The sequence below is a fragment of the Herpailurus yagouaroundi genome, unplaced genomic scaffold, assembly GCF_014898765.1.
Source record: "Herpailurus yagouaroundi ecotype Mexico unplaced genomic scaffold, PumYag 163, whole genome shotgun sequence".
In the NCBI taxonomy this organism is placed as follows: domain Eukaryota; kingdom Metazoa; phylum Chordata; class Mammalia; order Carnivora; family Felidae; genus Herpailurus; species Herpailurus yagouaroundi.
In genome coordinates this window covers 60,092,963-60,118,945 of record NW_024412404.1, presented here as the reverse complement: position 1 = coordinate 60,118,945, position 25,983 = coordinate 60,092,963, and the positions used below count along the sequence as shown (strand labels likewise).

The 25,983-nt window shown below is 56.8% G+C and overlaps 1 protein-coding gene across 5 annotated transcripts in view; it reads left to right on the top strand.

The window, feature by feature from the left end:
- CHST15 (carbohydrate sulfotransferase 15) overlaps nt 1-22,317 on the top strand; it is an 81,795-nt gene extending 59,478 nt beyond the window's left edge. For all 5 annotated transcript variants that reach the window (XM_040486698.1, XM_040486702.1, XM_040486700.1 and 2 more), the window contains exons 6-8: nt 12,067-12,223; nt 20,118-20,265; nt 21,860-22,317. In XM_040486698.1, the coding sequence (XP_040342632.1) occupies nt 12,067-12,223; nt 20,118-20,265; nt 21,860-22,050 (496 nt within the window). In that variant the 3' untranslated portion in view covers nt 22,051-22,317. The remainder of the gene's footprint in view (nt 1-12,066; nt 12,224-20,117; nt 20,266-21,859) is intronic.
- The last annotated feature ends 3,666 nt before the right edge of the window (nt 22,318-25,983 follow it).

The window sequence follows — 25,983 nt, the reverse complement described above, 5'->3', positions numbered from 1 at the left end:
TCATCTGCACCTTTTCTGTGTGGGCTACTGACAGAAACAGCTGTTTTGCTGCTTTTTAAGCATTTATAAAAAATATGCAACAGTAGGGATTTCTTCTTTTTTTAAACCCGTGGCTCATGGCCTATCCTAAGTGGCTGGCTCGTTCGCCATCCCAGCCAGAAAGGATGATAGATATTCAATGTTCAGGTCACTCGAAGAAACACACCCTTGGAGCCCTGTTCCCTTTAGTCTAACTGGGGCCCGGGCCAATAGCCCACTTGGGTCGTCCCGTGACCTCGCTCTGCTGTGGGGACGTTCCGCGGTTGCCTGCTGCCAGTGGGATTAGGCTAAACTTTTCTTTCCATCTACAAATTGGCGGGGGGCAGGGGTGGATTTTATTTCTAGTTTCAGATTCACATGTAGCATTATTTCTAGAATTGATCCAAGGTAGAGGGTTTAAAGATACTGGAATTGCAGGTAGAATCAAATCAATCACGTTTAAGTTTCCAGAGAAAGATGTAAATGGTAAGTTAGCCCATTTCTCCCCTTCTGGAGGAGAACAGAGGAATGGTGGAAAGTGGGTAGGCTGGTGCTTGCGGCCAGAGGGGCCAGCCAGGCGTCCTGTCGCAAGTTTCTCTGTGTGAGAGATAATGATGGTTTAAAAGAGTGAAGCATTTCTAGGCCACATTGGCCTACTTAATTAAAAAGCAGAATTTTCTTCATTTAATTTGACGCTAAAGTGGAAAAGACCGTTCTTTTCACTGCCTCTCACGTTAGCCTCCTGCCTCTTCATCTGCAAGAGGTTGGTGGAGTTTGCCTCATCATTTGGAGACAGCCTCCATTACAGGTGCAGAATGGCTGGAAGGTGCTGGCCCCTCGGACGTAGTTCACTCAGGGGACACTTGGAGGGTAGGGTCACCACAGCATCTGTCAAGAACTTTACCACGTCTCTGTTTTGGGTTTCGTTCTGTATGTAGTTTTTTTTTTGTTTTTAATTTTTTTAACGTTTTATTTATTTTTGGGACAGAGAGAGACAGAGCATGAATGGGGGAGGGGCAGAGAGAGAGGGAGACACAGAATCGGAAGCAGGCTCCACGCTCCGAGCCATCAGCCCAGAGCCCGACGCGGGGCTCGAACTCACAGACCGCGAGATCGTGACCTGAAGTCGGACGCTTCACCGACTGAGCCACCCAGGCGCCCCTCGTTCTGTATGTAGTTTTAATGCAGGGTGCAGCAACGACCCCCACAGGGATGCTTGGTTTTCCTGTTTTACGATGACGAGTCAAACAGGAAGGAGAGCTCCGCTAAGAGTGAGAACTTGATTTTGGCCCAAGCACCATGAGCCTGAGAACCTGGGGCATTGTTTTCTTCATCTGCTTGTATAAATTGATTTTTTAAAGTTTATTTATTTATTTTGAGAGAGTGAGCGAGTGCGTGTGTATGGGAGGGGCAGGCAGGAGGGAGAGAGAGAATCCCAAGGAGGTTCTGTGTGCTGTCAGCATAGAGCCCAACACGGGGCTCGAACTCATGAGGCGTGAGATCGTGACCTGAGTGGAGATCAAGAGTCAGACGCCTAACCCACTGGGCCACCAGGCCCCCCTAAACTGATTTTTTAAACAGCCCACTAGTGTGGGTCAATAATTAATCTATTTAGGACGATGCCCTAGGAAGGGAAGGAATGAAACACTTAATGAAATGCATCCATTTACATGCAGTTGATCATTAGGACAGAGTAAAGAGCGATGCTAAGCCTTGGGGCAGGAATCCTGGTTTCATGGATGTTACTCCCAGCGAAGCGGGTGGTAGGATGTGTGAGCGGTGAGTGGCAAACCAGGGTCGCCTTGTAGAGTCATAGCTCTGGGGACCAGATAGTCTGAATTGGAACCCCAGCTCTGCCACTCACTGGCTGTGTGGCTTTGAGCAGGTTATTTGACCTCGCTGTGTCTCATTTCCTTATCGATGAAGTGGGGGAAAATAGTCCTGTCTCTAGGGTTGTGAGAATGACTTAATATATGTAACGCATTTAAACAGAGCTGGATAAATACAAAATATTATGGAATTATTAGCTATTATTGTTAGGTCACAGTAGTAGCAACTAATGACAACAACCAGACTGTGCACTCATTTACTCCCTGAACAGGCATACGTTAGAGAATGAAGTCCTCCTTGTCTGCCTTCGTGGAGTCTATGTCCAGTGCAAGGGCTGGGGACAGCCCTCAATTAAGTGACCAATCGTTAACTGAGCACGTACTCAGGCGGGGCTACCTGCTAAGCCCTTTTCAGGCATTGCCTCATTCGAGCTTGGCAAGTAGGTGTGTGGGCTCAGTGGGACTGCACTACTGGGTTCGCCGTCAACTGGTTAGTAGTGTGGCCAGGCTGGATTTGAGCCCCTGTTGGTTTGAGGAATCAGGGTTTCTTCCCTATCATAGGCTGGTCCTTGGGATGCAGATTTAACTTAGAGACGGCAGTGAGCACGCAGGAGGTTTACGGGGCCTGTTGTGGGACAAGCCGGTGGCGGGTGGCGGGTGGTGGTGGGGGGAGACAGGCAGAGCGGAGGTTGGGGCCATGATGCAGTCACACAGAGGTCTCCCCGACCCCACCACGAGCTCCGTGGTTTGGATGGCCCTTCAGAGTTGTCCCCAGCGAGGCCTCTCCCGGCCACCAGCCACTGTCCCCTGTCCGTGCTGGGGAAGCGTAACCACGGGTGGGGGGGGACGGGGCCTTTCCTGGACGGGACTGGGCTGTGAGCCATCAGCAGGGTGACTCCCCACTTTTGCAAAGCTCTGGAAGCAGTAAGGTCCCCTGTCTTTGATGGGTGCCTTCAGGGCATGGACCCCACGTCAGAGAGATTAAGATGCCGATCCCAGGGCGACATGGAGCTCAGATTAGCGGGAAGCTGCACCGACCGACGCTGCGGGATTGCCGGCACCCTCTGACTCGAGACGAGACTTTCTCTCGCCGCTCAGATGTCCCGCAAACAGTGCCACTTCCCTAGGTCCCTGGGAGCGCTGACTTAGTGCCACAGACACGTCCTCGGGCTGGAGCGGGGAGCTGGTGCTTCGGCGTCATGTGTGGTATTTTCTCCGTAACGCATCTGCACGGGGATTGGAAAGCAGGCTGTCGCCCAGCGCTGATGGGTCAGTTGTTAACGTCGATGATCTTAGGGGGAAATGAGGAGGACTCCCCTGTGGGCAAGAGATGGGACCGGGGGGGGGGGGGGGGGGGGGGAGGCCGTCGGAGCGGAGAGGTCACGACAGCGGCCTCAGAGCTGCAGATCGATCGTATGCCCTCTTCCTCCCTCCGGCCCGCACTCTTGCCTTTGTCTTTGAGACTCTGGGGGACGAAGAAATCAGCGGGAGTCTCGAGGAGGATTGTAGTGCAGTGTCTCCCAGTGGCCTGTTAATTTCCTGGCGGATTCAGGCATTTCGCTTCTCAGAACCTGCCTGTGGGGTGTGACGGCCTGCCTTTCGTGAGCCCTAAACGTGGCGTGGGCTCACTTTCGTAGGGCTGAGCTGTGAGCCACCCGAGGCCGAGGGGGTTGGCCGGGGATGTCACGGTGGGGAGGGAGGGAGGGCCGGCCGGGCCCAGGCCAGGACAGCTCGGGCCTTTGTGAAGGTGCTCTGAAGGCCGTTCGGGACTGACCGCCTGGCGAAGGCCCCCGTCTTGTTACCGGTGAGAGAAAAACCATCGTGCTGAAACTTCCTTGTGTGTTTGACACTGTTTATGTTTTTGGGAAATGTTTACAGAGGCGTGGGCAGCCCTGCGTGCTCCCACACGGGTTGTTTGCAGAGGGCGAGAGCCACCGGGGAGAAGGGCCCCGTTGTAGCCAGTCCGCAGAGGCTGCGAGGCGAGACGTGTGCCCACATCAGGCCAGGATGGATGGGGGTGGGGTGGTGGCGAGTCCCCTCTGGACCGCCAGGTCAGTCCGGGGACCTCGGATTAGTGAGGCTGGTGAGTTGAAGCGGGGAGGGGGAGACGGCGCGTGTCACACACGGGCCAGCCCTGGGGGGCAGCGGCCACGCCCTGCGGTGGGGGTCCCCCAGCCTGGGATTCAGGCCTGGCTTCGCTACTGCTTTAATCAGGGGCAGCCCAGTGATCCACTGCGCGTTCTTTTCTTTCTTGCCAGCAGATACCCACGATCAGGGTCACTGGCAAACTGTGTCCAAGTGCTTTGTCAACCACGCTGGGCTCTTAGATGAAAGGCACGTTTGGTATTGCCTCTGCGAGGTCCTGCCTTTTGTTCCGTGAGCATTTACCACGGACCCAGGACTGGCTGCTCTGGACCCAGAACCCTACTCGTGCCCGAGGGGAAGAGAAGACCGGCCCAAATGACCTCAGTGAACTGGAGATTTTGCATCCATGTGGACACGTTCGGGCCCAAACGTAGATGTTCTCCTCTGGCAGAAAATGAGCCTCATCCGTGTCACCCATGTGTATGGCCCTAAGGTGACTCTCGACATGTTCTCCAAACGAGCTGGCCCGGCCAGTCCTGCTTCATTGTGCCTCGCGGTGAGAAATGCATAGCCCATGATTCGGCGAGACGGAAGGGCCTGCTTCCCAGCCACATCAAATGGCCTTTATTTCCTTGTAGGAAAAATACGCATGATGATTATTGACGGCACAGTATCGGAGGTCAGGAAGTTATCGATCAGTGATTTGAATCTGGACGCCAGCAGATGGAGAACAGTGACAGGGTTCTCGGTTTTTCATTTTCGTCATCCCCCTCTGGGTGGCTGCAGGCCCGGGGTGGGGGTTGGGTGAAGCAGAAGACAAGAGTGTTATGTGCCCACCTCCCGGGGGGGTCCTGGTGGAGGAAATGGGACGTTCACCTGCGGGTCCCTGAGAAGCCGGCTGGCGGGCACCCTGGGAACGCGGTGAAATTGGGGCCGGCACGGCCTGCAGGCGGTGAGCCAGCCCAGGAGCCGGCAGCCGCCCCCAGCCGCCCACCATCCCAGCAGCCGCCCCCGGTCTCTTCCCAGAGCCCAGCCCTCTGAGACGGCCGAAGCGTGATGCTTCGACGGGGACTGACAGCACGGCTCAGGCTCTCGAGACCGAGCCGATGAAGTGTCGTGTGCCTTGGGGGCCCGGGGATGTCCGTGACTTCTGATGTGAGCCTCTCCGGGAACGGACGGGTTAAAAGCAGCAGGGACTTTCTGGGGGCGACGAAAACCTTCTGGAAGTGGATGGTGGCAGCATGGGCGCAGCGTCGTGTGTGTGCCAAGACCTACTGGATTGTTAGGACGTGGATTACGTCTCCATTTACAAAGGGCGGTGAGCACCAAACCCACTAAGGCCAAGCAGCCGATGACCGTTGGCTTATGCAAGTGGCAAAAGATCACTCCGTGCGCTCTGAAATTGTTGTTTTCAATGTTTGTTTATTTCGAGAGAGAGCGCACGTGCACGCAGAAGCACAGTGGAGGGACAGAGAGAGGGGCTCTCAGCACAGAGCCCGACTCGGGGTTCGATCTCCCAAACCGTGAGCTCATGACCTGAGCTGAAATCAAGGGTCGGACGCTCAACTGACCGAGCCGCCCAGGCGCCCCGAGCTCTGACATCGTGACGAACACCTGAACACCTGTTTGTCGTTGCTGCCGAATGATGCCCAAGGCGACGCTCCGTAAACTCGCTTTTCCCGATGGTCACAGCGATGCTCATCTTTGTCCTGAGTGTGTGTTGGCTGCTATGTTACACGTCATAATTGCTTTTCTGTTTCCAGGAGCTTAAGTAGTTCTGTAACAGAATTGACTCCTGCTTTGCAGTCACCGGGCACCTAAAACAACACAGACGTCAAAACGGACCCCAAACCCATTGGCTCCGATGGCTGGCCCTCCCCCCGCCCCGGTGGATTGTCTCCTAAACTCGGGCCATGCGCCGAGGCCTGTGGGATCTGGGGGCTCGGTCTGGGCCCAGGCAGACCCGGGTTCGTTTGGGCCCCAGCCGCAAAGGCCCTGGGGCTGTGTGACCTGTCCGAAGGCCAGCCTTCTCCTCGTAAGACAGGGTGACGACGCTCTGCCTGTGGCTCAGGCCGGGAGGGGGGGCCCGGGGGGACGGGTTGTGAACGCGGAATGAGAAAACGTGTGCAGTTCGTGGCGCAGGGGCTGCTGAGGGCAGCCGCGTCAGGGATGGCAGCCGTGAGGACCGTGGGAGCTGACGCCCACAGCACCCGGGAGCCCGGCCTGTGGGAGCGGCCCACGGAGTAGTGGCTGCCCCTGCTTTTGTGCCGATCCGTCCACCCACCTCCGCTCAGTGTCGTCGAAGGAATCCAGCATTGGCCTGGGCATAACCGTCCCGGTTTTCCATGGCGGGGCCTTCGGTGATGGCCTTGGTGGCCATTCTTCGGTCCCCGCGAGAGGGACGCATGTAGTCCCGTCCAGAGGCACTAGGTTCGGGGAGCCACCCCCCCACGCATAAACATTCTCTCCCACTCCCCCTCGCGGCCGCGCTGGGTCCCGGGACCCCCGCACCACACAGGCAGGAGCCGAGCGCACTTCCAGGAGAGCCGGCCCCCCGTCACGGGGCCGCCCCAGCAGCCTTCTAAAATAACCATAGCACAGAAGGCCTGGAATGTATTTGGACTTCTATTTGGAATTGCTGTTGGAAACGGTCCTGGCCAAATGTAACACCCATCTGTTTGGGATGGTTTAAGAGTAAGAAAATTAGATGGTTCAGCAGAAGGGGGCTTGGCGGCCGCTGCAATGCAAGGGGGCTGGCTGGGTGTCGGGGCGGCTGGCTCTCAGCCAGGGAGCCCTCAGCCCCGCCAGCCGTGACTGTTCCTGCTGCTGGGGCCACTCGCTTCCTGCTGGACTGCCCCAGCTGGAGACCTCCCCCTTGTCTCAAGCTGGTTCCTGAACTTTCTACCCCCTGGGCAGTCTACCCTCCAGGAGTGTAGTTCAGGTTTCCTTCCCGCTCTGGACGGCCTTTCAGCCATTGAAGCTGTTGTCCTTCCTGCTAAGTCTTGCTTCTTCAGATGGAACAGCTCCTTCCCCCTCACCGTTTGGCACCCAGCCCTGAAAGCAAGCATCCTTTGGGATCCCAACTGGCCAGGGTGGTGCAGAGTGACACCCTCCCACATTTCTAATGCCATACCTTTATTCATGCATCCTATGGTTTGCATCAGTGTCCATGCAATTCTGTGATGATCCATTATGAGTTTATGTCAGCTAAACCTATTGTGTGTTTACCCTGTTGGCCTCTCTCCCCTGCTTCATCATTGTACAGTTGTTTTAAAAATTTTTTTAATGTTTATTTGTTTTTGAGAGAGAGAGAGGGAGACAGAGAGACAGAGCACTAGCAGGGGAGGGGCCGAGAGAGAGGAAGACAGAGAATCTGAAACAGGCTGCAGGCTCTGAGCTGTCAGCGCAGAGCCCAATGCAGGGCTTGAACTCGGGAATGGTGAGATCATGACCTAGGCGGAAGTCGGTCGAGTCACTGACTGAGCCACCCAGGTGCCCCTTGTACAGTTGATTTTAAAGACCAAAATGTGGATGTTTAGGTTTACCTATTGTTACGTGAGAATGTCCGCTCCAGCCCTTGGATACTTAGTCTTGCTACATTTGCTGCCCTTCTCAACATTTTCTGACTGGCTTTAACCCATCCAAGTGGCTTTCACTCGTGCGTGGTCACTGCCTGGCCCTTTCCCCCAGAGAGTGGCTGTGGGGGAAATCATAGCATTGATCATTGCTGACATTCTTAGGAAGCACGAGCCTGATTCTTCGGGGGATCCAGATAGGGCTCCCCTGAAAGTTAGAGCTCATGCTTTTCCTTTGCCTTCTTGCTTACATCTCTGTAGGGAAGCGAACCGTGTGGCTCTCATCCATCTGTACACTCAGGGCTCTCCCGCGGTCTCAGGGTAGGAGAGAGGTGTAGGCAGAAAACTCCTCAGTCTTCCTGGGAATTGGGGGGTAGAACCTGGGGCTGTTGCAACAAATTACCGCAAACCTGGGGGCTTAATGCAATGCGAATTTACCCTCTGGCAGTTCAGAAGGCTAGAAGTCTACACTCCGCATGCCACCAGGGTGGGTTCCTTCTGGGAGTTCTGAGGGAGGGGCTGTTCCAGGCCTGTGTCCAGCTGCTGCTGGTGGTTGACAGCTCTTGCTGGTCCCTGGCTCGCGGCAGTATCCCTCCAGCCTCCCCCCGTGTCTTCACGTGGCCTTCTCCCCCCCGTGTCTCTGTCGCCTTTGTAAGGACACCAGTCATTGGATTTACAACCCACCCTCCATCCAGGATGATCGCATCTCAAGATCTTCATTCGACATAATTTCATCTGCAAAGACCCTGTCTCCAAATAAGATCCCATTCATAGGTGCTGGGGACACATTTTGGGAGGATCTGTAGAATCCAGACAGGAGAGGTGGCCATTCATTGTGATGAGTGAAGTCTCTCTGCTCAGCTGTTGGTGACAAAGTGGAGTGTGAGGCATGTACTGTTACCCGTACGCCTCCCGGCAAGCGTGTGGGCTTGAGGGGATCCCAGAGCCCCCCGCACATTCTGTGGGCAGGTCCAGGTTCCCAGGGGGACTGAGGGGCCAGAGACACCCCCTCTAGAGACTCTGCTGAGGAAGTGGGCCCGGCCCGGCTGTGAACTTGAGTCACAGAAGATGGGGTCCTGAGTTCATTTCACCTCCCCTCAAATAGATGAAAATCAGTCGTCCTATCCTCCCTCACTGTCCCCCGCCCCCGCCCCGTAGCAGGGCTGGGTTGGCACCTCGGACGGGTCCCAGTTTATGCCCTGGGATTACTTCTTGATCTCTAAAGAGTTGTTGTGGAATCAGCAGATTCTTCATGAAGTTACTGTGTGTTTAAAATTGAGCCCGGTGTAGGGACTCTTGTTTTACTTATTTATTTTTAATGGTTTTGTTTGTTTGTTTGTTTGTTTGAAGGAGAGAGAGAGAGAGAGAGAGAGAGAGACAGATCATGAGCAGGGGAGGAGCAGAGAGAGAGGGAGACACAGAATTCAAAGCGGGCTCCAGGCTCTGAGCTGCCAGCACAGAGCCCAGTGCGGGGCTTGAACTCACGAACCGTGAGATCATGACCTGAGCCGAAGTCGGACGCTCAACCCGACGGAGCCCCCCGGGTGCCCCTGGACTCTTGTTTTATTTATGAGCCACAGTGTCTACGAGGAATGGTACCACCACAAAATCAATTCTCAGTATGGAAAGCTTGACCCAGTGGTTGGGTTTGTAGACAGTAATTTATGTGATAGAATTCCTGCTCCACCAAAGGATTTGGATAGTCCTGTAGGAGTCCGTGGTAGGAACTCTGGAATTCAGATTTCCCATCATATACAGGTTTTGATGAGAGTTTGAAAGGTGTCTGTTACTTTTCACGGACGTGGTTTCTTGGTCTGGGCCGTGATACGGCAGGACCGATAAGTGTGTGAGCCAGGAAGGACACCCCCACCAGACCCATGGCCACAGGGAACGCGTTGGCACGTACAGGTCGACTGCTCTTTGAGGTCCATGCAAATCCGATGTAGACACTTACCCATCAGCCTCTAGGTTATACTACGACTGGCCTGCAGGGACGGGTGCCGCGACGAACAGCTGCTGTTGGGGACGCTGTGACCGGCAGATGGAGTGTCATCCTGGGACATGTGCTCGGGTGGGCACAGATCTGGGGGAGAATGTACTCACTAGTCCCTGAGCATCTCTAATGACTAGTCTGCAAACAGGGCCTTCTGGAGAGTTGGAGCAAGCAGGCCGAGGTCTACAAAACTCTCCCTTTCCAGAGTGTGTGTAGACGCCAGGCAATCGGTGGGCAGATCCCAGTCATCTGAGGACTTCTCAGAGATGTCCTCTGTGGACACTGGCTGTGGATGAATTCTAATGGGCCGTGTCACGGGCACCGTGCCCAGTGCCCGAGGAGAGCTGGTCCCCAAGAAGCCATGCTCTTGCGGTCAACACATGTGCATCCAACCTTGACTGCAGCTAGAGGGGAGGGGTGCCGGGGGGGGAGCGTTTGCGGCTGGCCCCTGCAATGGGGGCCCTGTGGTTTCCGCCCCAGTGGGCGTGGTTGAGTGTGGGTGTCAGGGGCGCAGCGCGGGGTGGGGGTGTGCGTTGGCAGGACACGTGTCCTTGTCAGATTCACTGAGTCGCCCTCACCCTTGCTGGAATGAGGGAAGCCACATCGGAGAGGTTGGAGGGTGGAAAGTAAGCGTTAACCGGAGAGAGAACGTGAGTCCGTGGAGCCAGGGGGCCGACCCGTGTCAGCCCCGTTTCCCCACAGGCGGGGGGGGGGGGGTGCGAGGGAAGGGCGAAGCAGGGGGGTCGCTTGGGGGGTGGGCGTTGGAAAGGCACCAGGCAGGAATGAAGAAGGGATCTCCGAAACACAAAAGAAGATGAAGACTTTGCGAGCGGAAAGCAGGAAAAGGTGTGGGAACTCACAGCTCAGAAGTTGCGGCAAAGAAAAAAGTTACTGGGTGGCAGTGGGATGACGTTTATGTTAGGGTGCAGTCCCCCATCGCCCCTGCGCTCGTGGGTGCTCAGAGCCCCCCACCCCCCAACCGGGAGGTGAGCGATGTGCCGCGATGACAGGCACGTGATCTGATTCCACCGGATCTGATCTGGTACCATGCATGGTTGTGAAAATAGAAAATATGTCCCTACCTGCTTCAGTGGGCACAGAAAATTTCTGGAAGGCTCTTTCAGCCCCTGGTAAGAGAGGTCACCTCTGGGGAGCAGGACTCACAGGTTGGACCCCCGGAGAAACTGGGCAGGAGGGCTTGAGTGAGAGCCGTGTTCATGATACTGTTGTCATAATTCCCCCTTTCTTATTGTTTGTCTGTCTCATGTAAGAAAACAAGTAGCCCTTGCTTAACAAAATCCATCTGTAATGCTGAGAGTCTGGTAAAATATATTCACGGAGGATTTATTGAAAGAAAGAAAGACAGAAAGAGGAAGGAAGGGAGGGAGGGAAGGAAGGAAGGAAGGAAGGAAGGAAGGAAGGAAAGAGGGAGGGAAGAAAGGATGGAGGGCAGGAGGGAAGGAAGGGAAGGGAGGGCAGGATGGAAGGAAGAGAGAGGGGAAGGAAGGAAGGAAGGAAGGAAAGAGGGAGGGAGGGAGGAAGAGAGAGAGAAAGGAGCACGCAAACCCTTATCCTGGAGCTTGGTCAAGGCTGGTAAGGCAGGTTTCACTCAGGACCCACTCCAGTGGGTGTCAGGACACTGCGTGGGGTTTTGTGTAGGGCACAAAGACTGGCCTCAATTCCAGATACAGCAAGGAAAAGTGGGGACTCACAGCCAAGGAGTAGTGGGGGTCCGTGGGTTGGAAATTACTAAGAGGACACACCGGGCTAAGGTCGGTCCGAGTTCTGGCTAAATCGACCTAGCAGGATTCCTGCGCACTTGGGCAGTGCAGAGGTGGACGTGGAAGTCTACAAGCTGAGGCCCAGTTGGGAAGGTTTAGGGGAACCCGGGGAAATTGGGTCCAGGAGTGACACCGTCAGTTCTCCAAGGAAAACATGGCCACATACATGTGGTGGGGTCCGTGTGAACAGGTTTACAGGGTGACTGCACGCAGATGTAGGGGTGTTTTTATGTTGTGTTAAAAAATAGGTCCGTACCAATCTAGAAAGATACATTTCATAATTTGTTGTTGTTGTTGTTTTTTAATGTTTGGAACGTCTGTGGAATGGGCCAGGAATCTCATGAGAAACTATCAGATTGTAGGAGCAACAGCTGTTCTGGTTATTGTTGCCTCTGATGGAGGAGAGAGAAACCGGAAGGAGCATAACATTTTCGTGGCCCGTCTTTGCCGTCGCACAGTTTTCACAATCTGGTGTTTCTAAGCTCACCGCTCCAGTGAAAACAGCTGCGTGCTGAAGTGGCTCGATAGGATTTAAGAAGTACCGGTGGTTGGTCGGGGGGCCAGTGTAGACATGTCCGAATCCAGGAGAGCGTGGGTGGCCCGGTGAGGGGTGGGCAGGTGTGGGAGGAAGTAGGGACGGGGCTCATCTGCAGGGGAACCAAGAGAAATGGCAGCGTCCTAATGAACGAGACGAGGTAATGTCATTGCATGTCGATTTCCGTCGTCACCCGCGTCGCGTGATTTCAGTCCCGGGTGGTAAAAGTCTCCGTTTATTTTATTCACAGGTTGTACTCCGACTATCTCTACTTTGCAAGTTCGAATAAATCTGCTGATGACTTCCACGAGAAAGTGACAGAAGCTCTGCAGCTGTTTGAGAATTGCATGCTCGATTATTCCCTGCGTGCCTGCGTCTACAACAACACCCTCAACAATGCCATGCCTGTGCGTATCCTGGAAGCCGGCCCCCTTACAGAGCAGGCCACTTGGTGGTTATTAGGCAGGTGGCACGGTAGATGGGATTTTAGCATATAAACGCAGAGAAGCATTTTAACGTGCAACTGCCTCTCCCCATGCCTCTGAGCCGCGGTGGCGAGTGCACAAACAAATACGCACGGGCATAAAAACTGTAGAAAGGCTGGGCCCTTTCGGCTGGCACCAGGCTCTCTTCCCTGCTCATCTCCCCATTACAATGCTCTCTCCTCTCCCCGCAGAGAATGAGGGTACATTTAGGGAGATTGCCATTCAGTGAGGCTGCAAAAACCCACCCCGCAATTAGGATTGGCAGACGCGGGGACCCAGCTCTCGAATCGTCTTAAGCATCGTTCCCTGATCGATGGCGGATTGTTTTGGTGGTTTAACGAATCACCCACCGGTGACTTTCAGCATTCCTGCGACAGGGCCTAAATGGAAAACTCTCTCCCGTTGATCTCTCTTTTGCTTTTCTCTTACTTGCCTTCAGGAATGTGGCTGTACATTTCTTGCCTTTTTTTTTTTAATTCAGAAGAAGCTGTTGGTGGTGAATTCAGCACCCTTCAGCTGGGGGTGGCTTTCTACCGCATAGCACCCTGGGTTGTCTGCCTTTTCAGCAGATTGGTGCTGCCGGAGAGCCTAACACAGTGAAGCTGGTGCTGCCCCGTCGCGGGGCGTGGTTCACCACTGCTCTGCGGAGCGCAGCATGTGGGACGGCACAGACCGATGTGCTCGAGGTGGAGGCTGGGAACCCCCTGGGCGTGGGGTGCTCGGGGTCAAGAGGTTTCCCTCCCTCTTCCTTGTTCTCAAGGCCGTCGTATCTGGAACGCAGGGTCCTGGTTCCGGCAGGATGCACAGAGGCAGCAGGTTGGATTGAGGCTGGAGTTTTCAGTGTGTCAGAGAAGATGCGGACAGGGGCACAGATAAACCGAGAATCTGCCCAGCGGCACAGGGTAGAGGAATGGCCTTTGGAGCCAGACAGAGGGGTGGGTTCGCTTCCCAGCTGGGGCGTTTACTAAGCTGTGTGACTCTGGACAGTCGTTTTAGCTTCTCTGAGATGCCATTGCTTCGTCCTCAAATCGGGTCATAAGACTGCCGTTCCAGGCTGTTGATAGTTCCTCCGTGCGTAGGGGACAAATGAAGAACCCTTGTCCTGCAGCCATCTTAGAGTTGCCGGTCCGGGCCTTGCGAATTAGACCGACAAAAGACTAACAAGAGAGAGAAAAACCCCAAGTTTATTAACGTGTGTTGCACCCGTGCGTGATGAGTAGCTCAGAGGGACGGTTAGAACTCAGGCTTGTGTAACATCCCGACAGGAGAAAAGGACATTTGTAGAGAGGTGACCAGACAAAGCGAGAGGACTTTGAGTTTCTAGGGTAGCAAATCCTGGGAAGGCAGGTAAACGTATGGGGGAGCTAATGGTTGATAAGGGCTGGTTTTATCGAGGTTTGTTACGTCACATCCTCTGATGCTGTCTTAAGGCTGATAAAGGTCTAGGGTTGTCTCCAGTGATTAATTTGGTCCGTCCTGGTGGAGAGGGGAGGAAGGGCACCCTGACAAATTTGTGTACGGCTTGGAGGCAAATACGGTGAGGGCGGAGAGCTTTTCTTATGTTTGTGTTTCTTCTCAGTTGCCTTGGGCTCAAAATAATCCTCATGCCAAAGTGGTATATTTCGGGGCAGCGTGTTCTGCCTCCCTGCACGTGCATTCGTCATTTGACCGTGTCTGTGCATGGCACATGGGCTGGGAGGGCAGCCGTGACAGGACAGGCCTGGTCCTTGTGCCCCCGGGCAGTCCCGGTCCTGGCAGGGAGAGTGACCTAGCGGCTGGGGCAGGAGCCCTGGCTCCCAGCAGAGGCCACCTGAACCCAAGGCACCAGGGGAACGTCTAGGAAAGGCAGTGGTTGTGCCGAGGCCTGAAGGATGACGGGCTGGGGACGTGGAGGTGGTGATCTGTCCAGGTGCAGGGAGCAGCTCGGGCAGAGGCCGAAGAGTTAAGCACGGAGAGCGTTTGCCACAGCTGGGCGCAGCACATGGCTGCATGGGTGGTGGGGCGATGGTAAGAGGGGGGTGTGAGCCTTGGAAGTCTGGCCTGACATGGGTCCCCAGGGAGGGTTTAACAGTCGTAGCAAATCTGTGTTTCAGAAAGATGCCCGATGTATGGCGCCCAGGGCTGGCGGGGTGTCTCCCAGAGACAGGGAGGCCGGGGTGGGGGTGGGGTGGGGTTTCTGTAAGAGGACTGGGGGCTGAGTCAGGGTAGGAGACGGTGGAAGTTTCTAGAAACAATTAGGAGGACTAGTGGAAAGGACGTGGACAGGGGTTGGACTGGATCGGATCAAGCGGTGGGATGATGGGGAAGCCATGTGTTTGCTGGCCGGCAGGCCGAGTGCAGCATTTGCTTCAAAATGGCTCTGGTTCTTAGCTGTTGCTTTTTAGTATGATTGCTCATGACCGTGAGGGTCATCTGTGCAGGGCCTGCAGGAGAGAAGAGCCACTACCTGGAGACGTTTCTTGAAACTTCCTAGGTGTGGCGTGGTTTGGGGACTGGCTTCATTCACAGCTGAGACTTGATTCGTCTCCAAGGGCATACAGTGGGTGCCGACTCTGTGCTCAGCACCGCGCTCAGTGCTGGAAGAAGCACGGCCATGGGGTGACCTGGAAGGGAGAGGGAGGGGGCGGGAGGCAGAACAGGGAGAGTTGAGGTGATGCGTCCAGCTGGTGTGGTTCAGAGAAGGTGCTGGAACCGTCCTCTTCCAGGCCGTGTTACTACTGAGTTCTCTCTTCAAGAGGTTATGTGGCAGGTGCTCCGAAAGGGAGGGAGGGATAGGTGAGGGCTTTGCTTCGGGGGCCTTCTACAAGGGAGCGCCCCAAGCTGGCTGGATTTGGAAGGGCAGGGCGAGGCAGGGCCGGGCAGAGCTCCTGACTGTGAGGGTACGGCTTATTTCAGTGGCATTTCAGTGGCTTCACGTTGTGTTTCTGTCCCAGAAGAGTGAGTGTCTGATGTACACGTGCAGTCTGAACCCGGGGCCCGCTGCACCGCCCAGAGCTCACCGGGTCAGCGCCTCGGCACAGTCAGGGCCACGGGGACAGAGCTGGCCGGATGCAGGTCTCACCTGCCTTTGAATAGGTTTCTAGGAGGCGGGATTTCCACAGCCACTTTGTCCCACAGACAAGAAAGGGGTGCCCTCCCCTCCGCTGCCCTGTTGGCCTCCAGCTGGGAGCACTGAAACACGGGAGACACCGGGTGATCAGTACACAGGAGTCGTCATGGGCCTCCACTTTGGGGTGTGCTGGAAATTCTTCCTGATCACAAGCCTTTGCCAGTGAGAGAGGGACGATGGGATCCGAGCTTTGTCCGCCGCTGATTCTGCGCCAGGCACAGTCTTGAGCTCTTCGTGTTCTGTCGTCCGTGCTGCCCTGAAATCCATGCCCATTTTTACAGATGAGGACACTGAGGTTCACAGACATGGACGCTCACACCCAGAGACATAGAGCGGGTAACAGGCCTAGGGTTCATCCCAGGTCCTGCGGCCTTTCGGACTCATGGCATTCCCTCCTTTCCCTGGCTAGCTCCTAAGAGCACAGGTCTGAACTGGCTTTTTCATTCCATCTCATGTTTTGCTGAGGATGGCGAGGGGGTGGCTGAGCCGACACCTTAGGTCAGAGAGAGGTGTCCAGGGGCAGGATTGGTCGACAGGACGGGGTGGGGGGCGTCACAGACTGGCCGTGACCCTTCAGCCCCTTGCTCACCAGGAAGAGCCAGGCAGTGAGGAGCAGTTGGAAACCCTCTTCTTGGGCGCGAACCTTCAATTCTGGGGTGAGGGACGCAAATCTCCCTCCAGCTGTGAGTCCCAGCTCAGCCACGGCGCAGGGAGGGAGAGCTTTTTCAAACATCTGCGGACCCTGGTGCTACCCTTCCTAAGACATCCCCTGCCTTCCAGCAGCATTGGAGTGCACCAGCCGGTCCCCGCCTCCTTCTCCACCTCCTCCCAGCCGCCCCCTCTCTGTCACTGCTCTCTGCAGCTACACTCTCTCCTGTTAGGTCCTCCGGCCAGCCTCTCGCCTCGGATCGGGGGTTCGCGAAGCAGGGTTCCGGCAGCGTCAGCATCCGCGGGGATCTTGTCAGCAGTGGGACCCTCAGGCTCAGCCCCGGCCCACAGAAGACAGCAGCTGGGGGGGTGGGCCCATCAGTCTGTCTAGCACCTTCCAGGCGGATTGGAGAGACCGGTTCCAGCCCCTTTCCCTGGAACGTGCTTCCCCTGGATGCTGCAGGGTTTCTCATCCTCTGGGTCTTACTGACCTCTGTTTTCTCTCTCCACCCCAGTTGTTTCCCTGCAGCATGAATCACAACTGGTGGTTGCGGGTTGTTTCTTCAGCAGCTCGGCTCTGTGTCCCCCACGAGGTTCCAGGCTCCGTGAGGCGGGGGGCCACGGCTGTTACATAGCAACACATCTCCATTGCCTAGGGGGGTACCTGCACGTAGCATGCACTCGACTGTTTGCAGAATGAATGAATGAATGAATGAATGGGGAGTTTTTGAGACTAGCGGATACCGGGTAGGCTGTGTAGGTGTCTCACCTAAACCCCTAATCGGGAACCGAGAGGCTCGGCATGGAGCCTGTCTGGAAAGAGCCCCGCACCCACCCCTCCTGGGCTCTTTCCCTGTGTGGCAGGAAAAGCCCTGGTGGCGGGGGCCCGGTGTCCGCTCCGGGTGCCGCTGGGTGCTCCCAGCTGACCCCGGGCGGGCCCCCACCCCTCCCTGGGCTTCCATTTTTCCAGCAAGAGTTGGCCGCGGCAGATAACCTCAAAGGCTTCTCTCAGCTCTGCTGTCTTGTAATTTTACATCTATCAGACACTTCCCCTAAATGCCCTTTTTATCTTCGTGCCGTTTGGATCCTCCGGCCTCTGCCGGGAAAGGTGAAGAAAAACCGTTCCAAGTGGGCCCGTCTTGGGTTTGTGTCGATGGCACACAGTTGTGGTAATGATGCCGCGTGCACCGGGAGGCGTCGCTCAGGGTGACCGGAGCTTTCCTGGAGTGGTGAGGGGGGAGGGAGGGAGGGAGGGGGAGGAAGAAGGGGGACCAGGGCTGGCCAGAAGGGGAGGTGTTCAGGGGAGCCTCCTCGCCTCCTGTGGCCTGCAGAACCCCGTGGGGTTTGTTCCCTGCCCTGCCGCCGCCCCCCCCACCCCCCACCCCGCCAGGACCGTCCCTGCCTGGGAAGGAAGGCCCTGCTGCAGGAGGCCTCAGCCCGCGGGTCTTTGTGCTGGGGGGCTCTGCCCACGGAGGGAGCCGACAGGCTTTCGGAGAAATAGTCTGTCACCTGTGGCCAGGTCAGGAATGCGTTCTGGCTGCTGTATCATCCCCTCGCCCCCCATCCCCACCACAAACAGCAGCTTCTGTCCTTCTAGAAAGTTCTCAAGCTGCACAGGCAGGTTCTCCGGAAGATCACCCTCGTGAGGCTGGCTCTCCCTGGGAGGGGCCAGCCAGCGAGCCCGACAGAGACTTGACCTGCTCTGTGAGGCCCATGACTCCAGAAGGCACGCTCGTTACGGTCTGCCTGTGTTAGGGGTGCCGCACGCGTGATTTCTGAGGCTGGCACGTACTCGTTCTCTCTCCGGCTTTGGCCCAGCTCGGGGGGTCTTCTTTATGGGCCGGCGCGTGAGGCAGCAACAACCCTGGGGGGACAGGAGGCAGCTAATGAATTCTGGAGACCGCTTATCGCTTCTCACTGTTTATCTTCCTCCGCATCCTCCTGCCTGATTAGAAAAAGAAGGAAGTGGGAAAAGACTAGCGAGAGATGAGACTAGTCGGCTTCTGTACGTATTTTGTCAAACGTTTCACCGCCCTGCCACCACCGTGTCCGGCACGTCGCCCGAGGAGCACCGGAGCCCGGCAGGCTGGAGGAGCCCCGGGTCGGGCTGGGAGGGAGAGAGGGACCCTGAAGGGAGAGCGTCTGTCTACGCAGCTGAGCGGCTGAGGCTGGGAGGGGGTGCCTGGGGGCCGAGCGCAAGCCAGACCAAGGGCTCCCCACGCTCGGACGGCAGGCAGGCTGGGAGCGGGGCCGGAGGGGCCAGGCCAGCAGGTGGGGCAGCTCGCACTGGTGACGGGCCAGGGGTGGGTCCTCGGATACCAGACTGGAGCACCCGTTAGGAGGCTGTGACAACTGGGCCTGACCGGAGGGGCTGGCGTGGAGCTAGGCAGAGGCAGCAGGTGGAAATGTGGGAAGGTCGCAGAGGCAGAGCGGCAGACCGGAAATGGGGCAGGGTCCCCAGGACTTGGGGGAGGGCGGGGGGCCCAGGAGAAAGGGGCTGTGGGCGGAAGGGGAGAGCTCTGGTGTTTTCCCGAAGCTTTGAAGAGCTGAGCAGCAGCTGTGAAGTCAGAGGGAACGTCCCACGGCCACTCTCATTTCTGCCATGTTTGTAAGGCAGGGGGTCCCCCAAACCACTTTGGGGTTCGGTAGCTCCCCGGAAGGAATCGCAGGACTCACTGAAGACCGTGCTTCCTGCACAGAAGGGACACCCACTGAACCCCCCCCCCCCCCCCACTCCCACCCAGGGAAGGAGCACATGTGGCCACACACAGCACTGCCATCCGGGGACGCCCACCCGAGCCTGTGGTGTCTGGAGTATTTACTGGGACTCAGTCACATGCCATCCGCCTGGCTGGCCTTTACCGTCCAGTCCCTGCTGCAGGCCAGACCGATCCCCTGTCAGTCAGTCTCACTGTTTACTCTCCGGTGGCCAGATGCCCCAGGCCAGCCAAGCCACTTATCAGGCAGGACATCCCAGGTGGCCTAGAGGTCACCTCCCAGGAGCTGAGGCCAGAGGCCAGACTTCCTTTGGGTAAGGTGAATTCTTCACCGCGCAAGCTTGCAGCCTGGCGTGAGAGAAGGCACGGGAGGACGTCACCCCGGGCGTGGAGGTGGGAAGGAGTGGCTGTGCGTGACACTGCTTTCTTTGGATGTACACACAGCCCCCTGGTCACGGATGCTCTGGTGGCACCAGGCACGGGGCGGTTCACTCACCTGGCTTGTTTCTGGGGTGTTGAACGTGGTTTTCGTGGCTGTCGTGTGCTGGGTGTAGGAGCAGAAACAGCCAGGGTATCGTGCAAAGAACGTTTGCGCTGTTCACGGGTACGGTCTTGACCTCTTCCTTCACCTGAGTCTCCACTGTGGAACGTGTCGCGGAGCCACCTCCAGGGTTGTCGTGAGAATTAACTGTGACCTTAAGTAGGAATCTTCTGTGTCAGGAGCTCAGAACCCTTCCTGAAGACTCAAGAAAGCATGGCGTTTAAAATCCATCCTTTGGGGGCGCCTGGGTGGCTCAGTCCGTGAAGCATCTGACTTCAGCCTCAGGTCATGATCTTGTGGTTCGTGAGTTCCAGCCCCGCATCGGGCTCTGCTGACAGCTTGGAGCCTGGAGGCTGCTTCAGATTGTGTCTCCCTCTCTCTCTGCCCCTCCCCTGCTTGCACTCTGTCCCTGTCTCTCCAAAATGAATAAATGTTTAAAAAAATTAAAAAATAGGGGCGCCTGGGTGGCTCAGTCGGTTGAGCGTCCGACTTCGGCTCAGGTCATGATCTCACGGGTGGTGGGTTCAAGCCCCGTGTTGGGCTCTGTGCCGACAGCTTGGAGCCTGGAGCCTGCTTCGGATTCCGTGTCTCTCCCCCACCCCCCACCCGTCCCGCCCCTGCTCACGTTCTGTCTCTCAAAAACAAATAAACATTAAAAAAAATAAAATAAAATCCATCCTTTGAAGGCAGTTGTTTGCTCGGGTAACTCTTGGTGCTGGTTTGTACTCAGGCCTCGTACGTTTGGAAAAGCGTTAGGGAAATTACTCCCGAAGTGATGCCCGCCTTCTGCCTTGGTTCTAGGTGAGGCTCCAGGTCGGTCTGTATGCTGTGTACCTTCTGGACTGGCTCACCGTGTTTAATAAAGAACAGTTCCTGGTCCTTCGCCTGGAAGACCACGCCTCCAACGTCAAGTACACCATGCACAGGGTCTTCCAGTTCCTCAACCTCGGTATGAATGTCACGCTGGTGGCCTGGGAGCAGGCATGAGCTCCGTGGACACTGGCTGTCCGAGGTGCTCGCTGAGTCGCAGACAGACTCTGCGCACCGGGCGGGGCCGGGCTGGGCCGGGCCGGGCGGCTGGTTCGGTACGTGCTTTTCAGGCGCGGGGCCTGGTGCCGGGGTGGGGGGAGGGGGTCCTTCATCTGGGAGGTTCCAGCCCAGCAGAGGAAGAGAAGAGGAGGAAGCCACTGGTAGCCGAGTCCCTGGCAGAGAGACGGTTGGTTCGTATACGTGCCTCCAGGGTCCCAGGAGGAATGGTGGAAGGGGTCATGGAAGGAGTAGTCTGCGGACTGAGTCTTTGGGCTGGGCGACATGTCCGAGCATGGCTGGAACGGTCTTGCAGAGGCCGCAGGCTCCGAGGAGGGAGTGGACGGGTCATGGCATGCTCTCAGGTTTTGGGGGGCCCCTGGCGTCAGGGCCACATGGCCACCTTCCTCTAGGAGAGTCCACTGCCGGTGGCCAGGGTGATGGCTTGTAGGGGTGGGTCTCTGGGCACAGAGGGCTGCCCACGTGGATGGGCACCCAAGGACTGCCAGAGCTCAAGCACTCCCGCAGCCCCATCTAATGATCTGGCCCAGGAATTCTGTTGATGGCATATTCCTTAAAATGTGTTTACCCTCCACTGGCCTCAGAACCCTTTCGTCATAGTGGTAGGAGGGAGTGTGATTGCTTTTTCCTCTGAAGGCCTAGAACCATTTTTCTTGGAGTGGGTCCCTCGTAGACTCTGCTGTGTTGGTGAGCTTGACTTTAGTCTCTGAGATGGACAGCGAGGCCAGTTCTGTTCCTTCTGCTGCACACACCCCAGCAACAGCGGAATATGGTATTTCTGTGTAAGGGCTCGGGGACTTTGGCCCGATCCCGAGGGCCTGGCACAAAGTGGCCTGAGCAGTGATACGGTTAAGCCAGTGAGGGACTAACCGTCCAGGGGGCAGGGGATAGAGGTGGCTGGCTTGTTCCCAGGCCTCTCCCCACTGATCTTGGTGCAGGTGGAGGTTCAGCTTACAGGGTCTCTGGGCACAGGTGGCCTTCCTGCCCCACCACCCCCACGGCCATGATACGGCACAACACACAGGGTGAAATATGGCCCAGCCACAGGCCCTTTGCATCAGCAGCCTGAAGCAGAAATGACACTGGCAGGACTCCAGCAGGCTGGTTAGTAGGAAAATCTAAGCACATGGACTGTGCCTGGCAGCTCGCACAGTTATCCACGGACACAGGCTGACGGCCACGGGAGCCAGCCCTTTGTGGGTATTTGGCACTGAGACCGGGAGGTGGTGAGGCTCAGGGGAGGCTGCCTCCCAGAGCCGCAGCTGCACTTCTGCGGGCAGGTGTCCAGCCCCAGGCTGGACAGCACCTGCTCCTTCGCGATGGCTCGCTGCCACTTTCCGTCCTCAGCAACTCCAGGACCAGGACGGGTCTGGCCAGAGGACCGAGCGCTCTTGAGGGGAGGGGAACTCCTGGCCCAACACAAAGCACGGCTGGGAGTTTTGCGAAGCTCCTTCCTGCCGGGCCTCCTGCTTCACAGTCTTTTCTTTGTGTTCCAGGACCCCTAGGTGAGAAACAAGAGACCCTGATGACAAAGAGCCCCGCATCCAACGCGCGACGTCCCGAGGACCGGAACCTGGGCCCCATGTGGCCGGTCACCCAGAAGATCCTGCAGGACTTCTACGGGCCCTTCAACGCCAGGCTGGCCCAGGTGCTCGCCGACGAGGCGTTCGCCTGGAAGAAGACCTGAGGGTCAGGGTCCCCCTGCGGTTTCCACTGTTACCGTGATTTAAAAATCTCTTTGGGGGGCGGGGCCCTCTTCCTCAACAGTGTGGAGAAAACCCCCAGATGATTCTTCTTCCCCTCCCTAGGCACCTGTTCAGTATAACCGTTTGTGGTGTGAAACAACCTGGCAACTGACCCTTCACGGGGCTCCGCCATCCCGGGCCATTGGAAGCTCCACTTGGGAACCGTTCCCTCCTGCGGCACAGTGGCTGGGCTGCGGGGTCCAGGCGGGGGTGGGGGTGGGGCGGGGGGCACCAGGCGGGCTGTGGGGGGGCGGGAAGGAAGCGCGGCTGGGGGCTGACAGGGTGGGATCCGAGTGAGCGCACTGGAGGTCACGTCGCCACGCCGGAGGTCGCGCCATCACGCTAGAGGTCACGCCGCGACACTGTCCGAGTTACACTTCCGTTCGGTCCTGAAACACCGGTCGGGCCGATACCTTCATTTGGGCAGAGCGAGGAGACAGACGCTTTCCTTTTTTCTCTTTTACTCCGAGGTCCGCCCTTTCTTCTCTTCAGATCTGAACCTTGTTAACTTCACTTTTACGAAAGAGAACAAAAAGCCCAAGCACGTTCATCTCGGACGCCTCCCATCCTGTCCTGGTGTTACTTATGTTTAACCAGAACACGAATGTTTCAGATGAACCATTCCTGCATTTCACCAGCCGTAGCTCCTTTTCTGCCACTTTTGAGGGCTTCTCGAGAGCTCATGCAGTTTATAATCGGGATACAAACTCAGCTTATAATTAGAAGGGAAATTTCTGCTTTAATGCCACACTGAGCAACTTCAAGGAATTGAACTCTCTGGGAAATCTAGGTGTCCTGGACCCTCCTCACGCACACGAGGTCGTCAGACCCGGAGGGTGTGTGAACTTCTAGCTGTGGCCACAGACGGGCCCCGTCGCTCTGCCCACCCCCTGGAATCAGCTCCTTGCCCACATTCTCCGCCACGTGTGGCCAGAGGCCCTCCCCGTTTCCGCAAACTACAAGACACATGTGTCCCGAGGCAGAAACAGCGAGCCACACGTGGGTGTGCTGCGATTCTTCATGGGACTTTCCAGGCCGCTCGACCGCTTGGCCCACCAACGGATGGCCTCACGGTCTCGTCGTTTCTCGGAGGTGATGGGGAGAGACTGAAGAGGGGGCTGGAGCCCCGGGTGCGAACTCGGGGAAGCTTCGCACCGGAGTGTTTGCAAGGTGAACCAGAACCTTCCGGGCAGGGTCCCCTACACCAGAGTCCGGGAGCGCAAACGTGCAGGTGCCCGGCCATCACGCGCAGACGTGAGGTTTTGCTCAGCTCTCCAGCCCCGGAACCGTCACCTCTCTGCCATCAGAGGTGGGAGGCACAGCCCTCCGGGAGGCACGGGTAGGGCCTTCCGTCCGCACTGGCACGGCCGAGCTGTTTCTGCTGCTGAAGACCCGCTTTCTGGGACAGCAACCCCCCACCCCCATCTCTCACGGCCGGCCGGCGCTCGGAGCAGCGGCCGGCAGGGAGTCTGGCCGGAGCACAAGGGAGCTGCGGGGAGATCTCACTTTCAGCGTGTGTGTGTGTGTATTTATTCGCAGTGGGGGGTGATGTGTGCGCGTGCGTGGGTCCGTTCTCTGAGTGGGTTCCCTTTCTGTTGTGTCGCTGATGAGGCACCCCTGCCCTGGACGCGGCCCTTCCGTGGATTAATTTCCCTGCCAATTACCTTGTCGTTTTCAGTGCGTGTTTTGCTGTTCCACTCCAGCCATAATTACAACACAGGATTTTTCCTACACGCTCCTATGCATGTGAATAACATGCAGTGTAATTCTGCTTCTTACACAAGTATTACTGGAGGTCTTATTTCCAATATTATTTGGTTTATTATACAAATCTTTTTATATACGCAGGCCCAGCCCTTCCGTGCCAATCTGTGCCATCCGGACAGTCTCTCTCAAGGGGCCTTTCGCCAGAGGGCATATCTGTTGCCTTTGCTTTCTCACGTTCAGGCCCGGTTCCCCTTGACAGTGCAGGTGCCGTTCTGAGCGGCGGTCCTGGGGCTTGTCATCCAAAACCAAAGTGAAACGGAGCATTTCTCATGACCTGGTATTGAAGTTACTTTGTGTCCCCAAAGCTGTATATCGGATTGTACTCCGTTGTACGCCCTTAGTAGTGGAAGGTATGTTAAGTGAACCAGTTATGCTGTATTTTTATTAATATTGAACACAATTAAATGTGGACCCCTGTGACCGGTCCCTGGGAATGCATGCTGTTCCTCACCCCACCCCGCCCCCAAGCACTCGTGCTAGGTTCTCCATGGTGTCTGCTGTGCACAAATGAGTCTCAGAAGTAGTTCAGAGTCTGAGCTGCGTGCTTTCTGTGCACGCTGCGTGAGGGGACCTACGGCATATGGTGACAAGAGAGAGACTGTCAGAGGAGGAAGGGCTTCAACGTTATCAGTGACTCCCCACCAGAGGCCTCCTGTGGGTGTGAGTCAGGGTCCCAGGGCCAGCCCTGCCCGTAGACCAGCCTAACGCGGTCGTCAGACATTTGGATTTGAAGGTGGGGTGACCACAGGCAGGCCCAGCCCTTCTGTGCCAATGGGTGCCATCCAGACAGTCTCTCTCAAGGGGCCTTTCTCCGGAGGGCATGTCGGTTGCCTCTGCTTTGCTTTCTCACGTTCGGGCCTGGTTCCCGTTGATGGCACGGGTACTGTTCCAAACAGCCTCGAGCCTGTCATCCAAAACCAAAGTGAAAGGGAGTATCCTAGACTGTTGTCATCATGGCTGTTTCCTTCATTTCTGGGCCCAGGCCTGGCCCTGGGGACAGTGATTTTGAGACTCCTGGTGTCGTTGGGTGTGTGTCACTGTCACTAGGCACTCAGGGTCCCTTGGCTGCACTGGGATGGGCAAGCCTGTGGGAGGAGATGGGGTTGTCTCAAGTTTGCGGTTCTGGAGGCCTGGGGCCAGCATGGGCCATGGTTTTCCCCTAGTTCTGAAAAGACCACCCTGGGAGCGTCCCTCTCCCAGCACTGCTCCCCCTAGGGGTGCATTGTAGGCAGGGGGCCAGTGAGTCCAGACCTGGAAAGAGGAGGAGCCCATCTCTTGATGAGGGAGCCAGGAACAGCGTCGCTGAGCAGAGAAAATCCAGCCTTCGAGGAGAAAGAGGGCGGGTGGGACACAAGGGGGCAGGATGGACGGGTGAGTCTCCAGGATTGATTGATTCCCTGTCCCGGAGGCTTTCCGGGAACCCCCTCTGCTTTGTTCCCACCCCTACTTGGGAACCAGCTCGCAGGGAACGTTAAGGATGCGGATCGTCTATATCTTCGTGTAAACCTCCCTTTGGAATGACCTCTTCCCAAATGCCCCTGTGTGGAACAGAAGCAGAGGCAGTGCTCCGGAGGAATTTCTGGTCTCAGCCCGCAGGGAGGGAGGCGGGGAGGTCTTGGGTGTGGGCGGTGTTTTCCTGATGCTCCAGAGATCTCACCCTGTGGGTAGCCACTCTGCATGCGGGCGGGCGAGGCAGATCCTGTAGAGACTTGTAGGGAGAACCTCTTCCCAGAACCCGGGGCAAGGCTCTGGCTGAGCAGCTGGGAGCGGGCAGGCCCGCTGGTTGGGCCCCAGCAGCCTGAGCAGCAGCGGCCCTGGGGGAGCTGTATTACTGTCCTCCAGCTGCCGGAGCAAATTATGCCAAACTTAGGGCCTTAAAACGTCACAAGTTTATTATCTGGCAGTTCTGGAGGTCGGAAATCCAAAATCAGCCCCATGGGGCCACGGCCAAGGTGTGGGCTCTGTTCCTTCTGGAAATGCTAGGGGAGAATCTGCCTCCTGGCCTTTTCCAGCTCCTGGAGGCCGCCCCCTTCCTTAGCCCGCGGCTCCGGCCTACATCCTCGGTGCAGCACCTTCAAATCTCTGACTCTGCTTCTGTGGTTAATGTC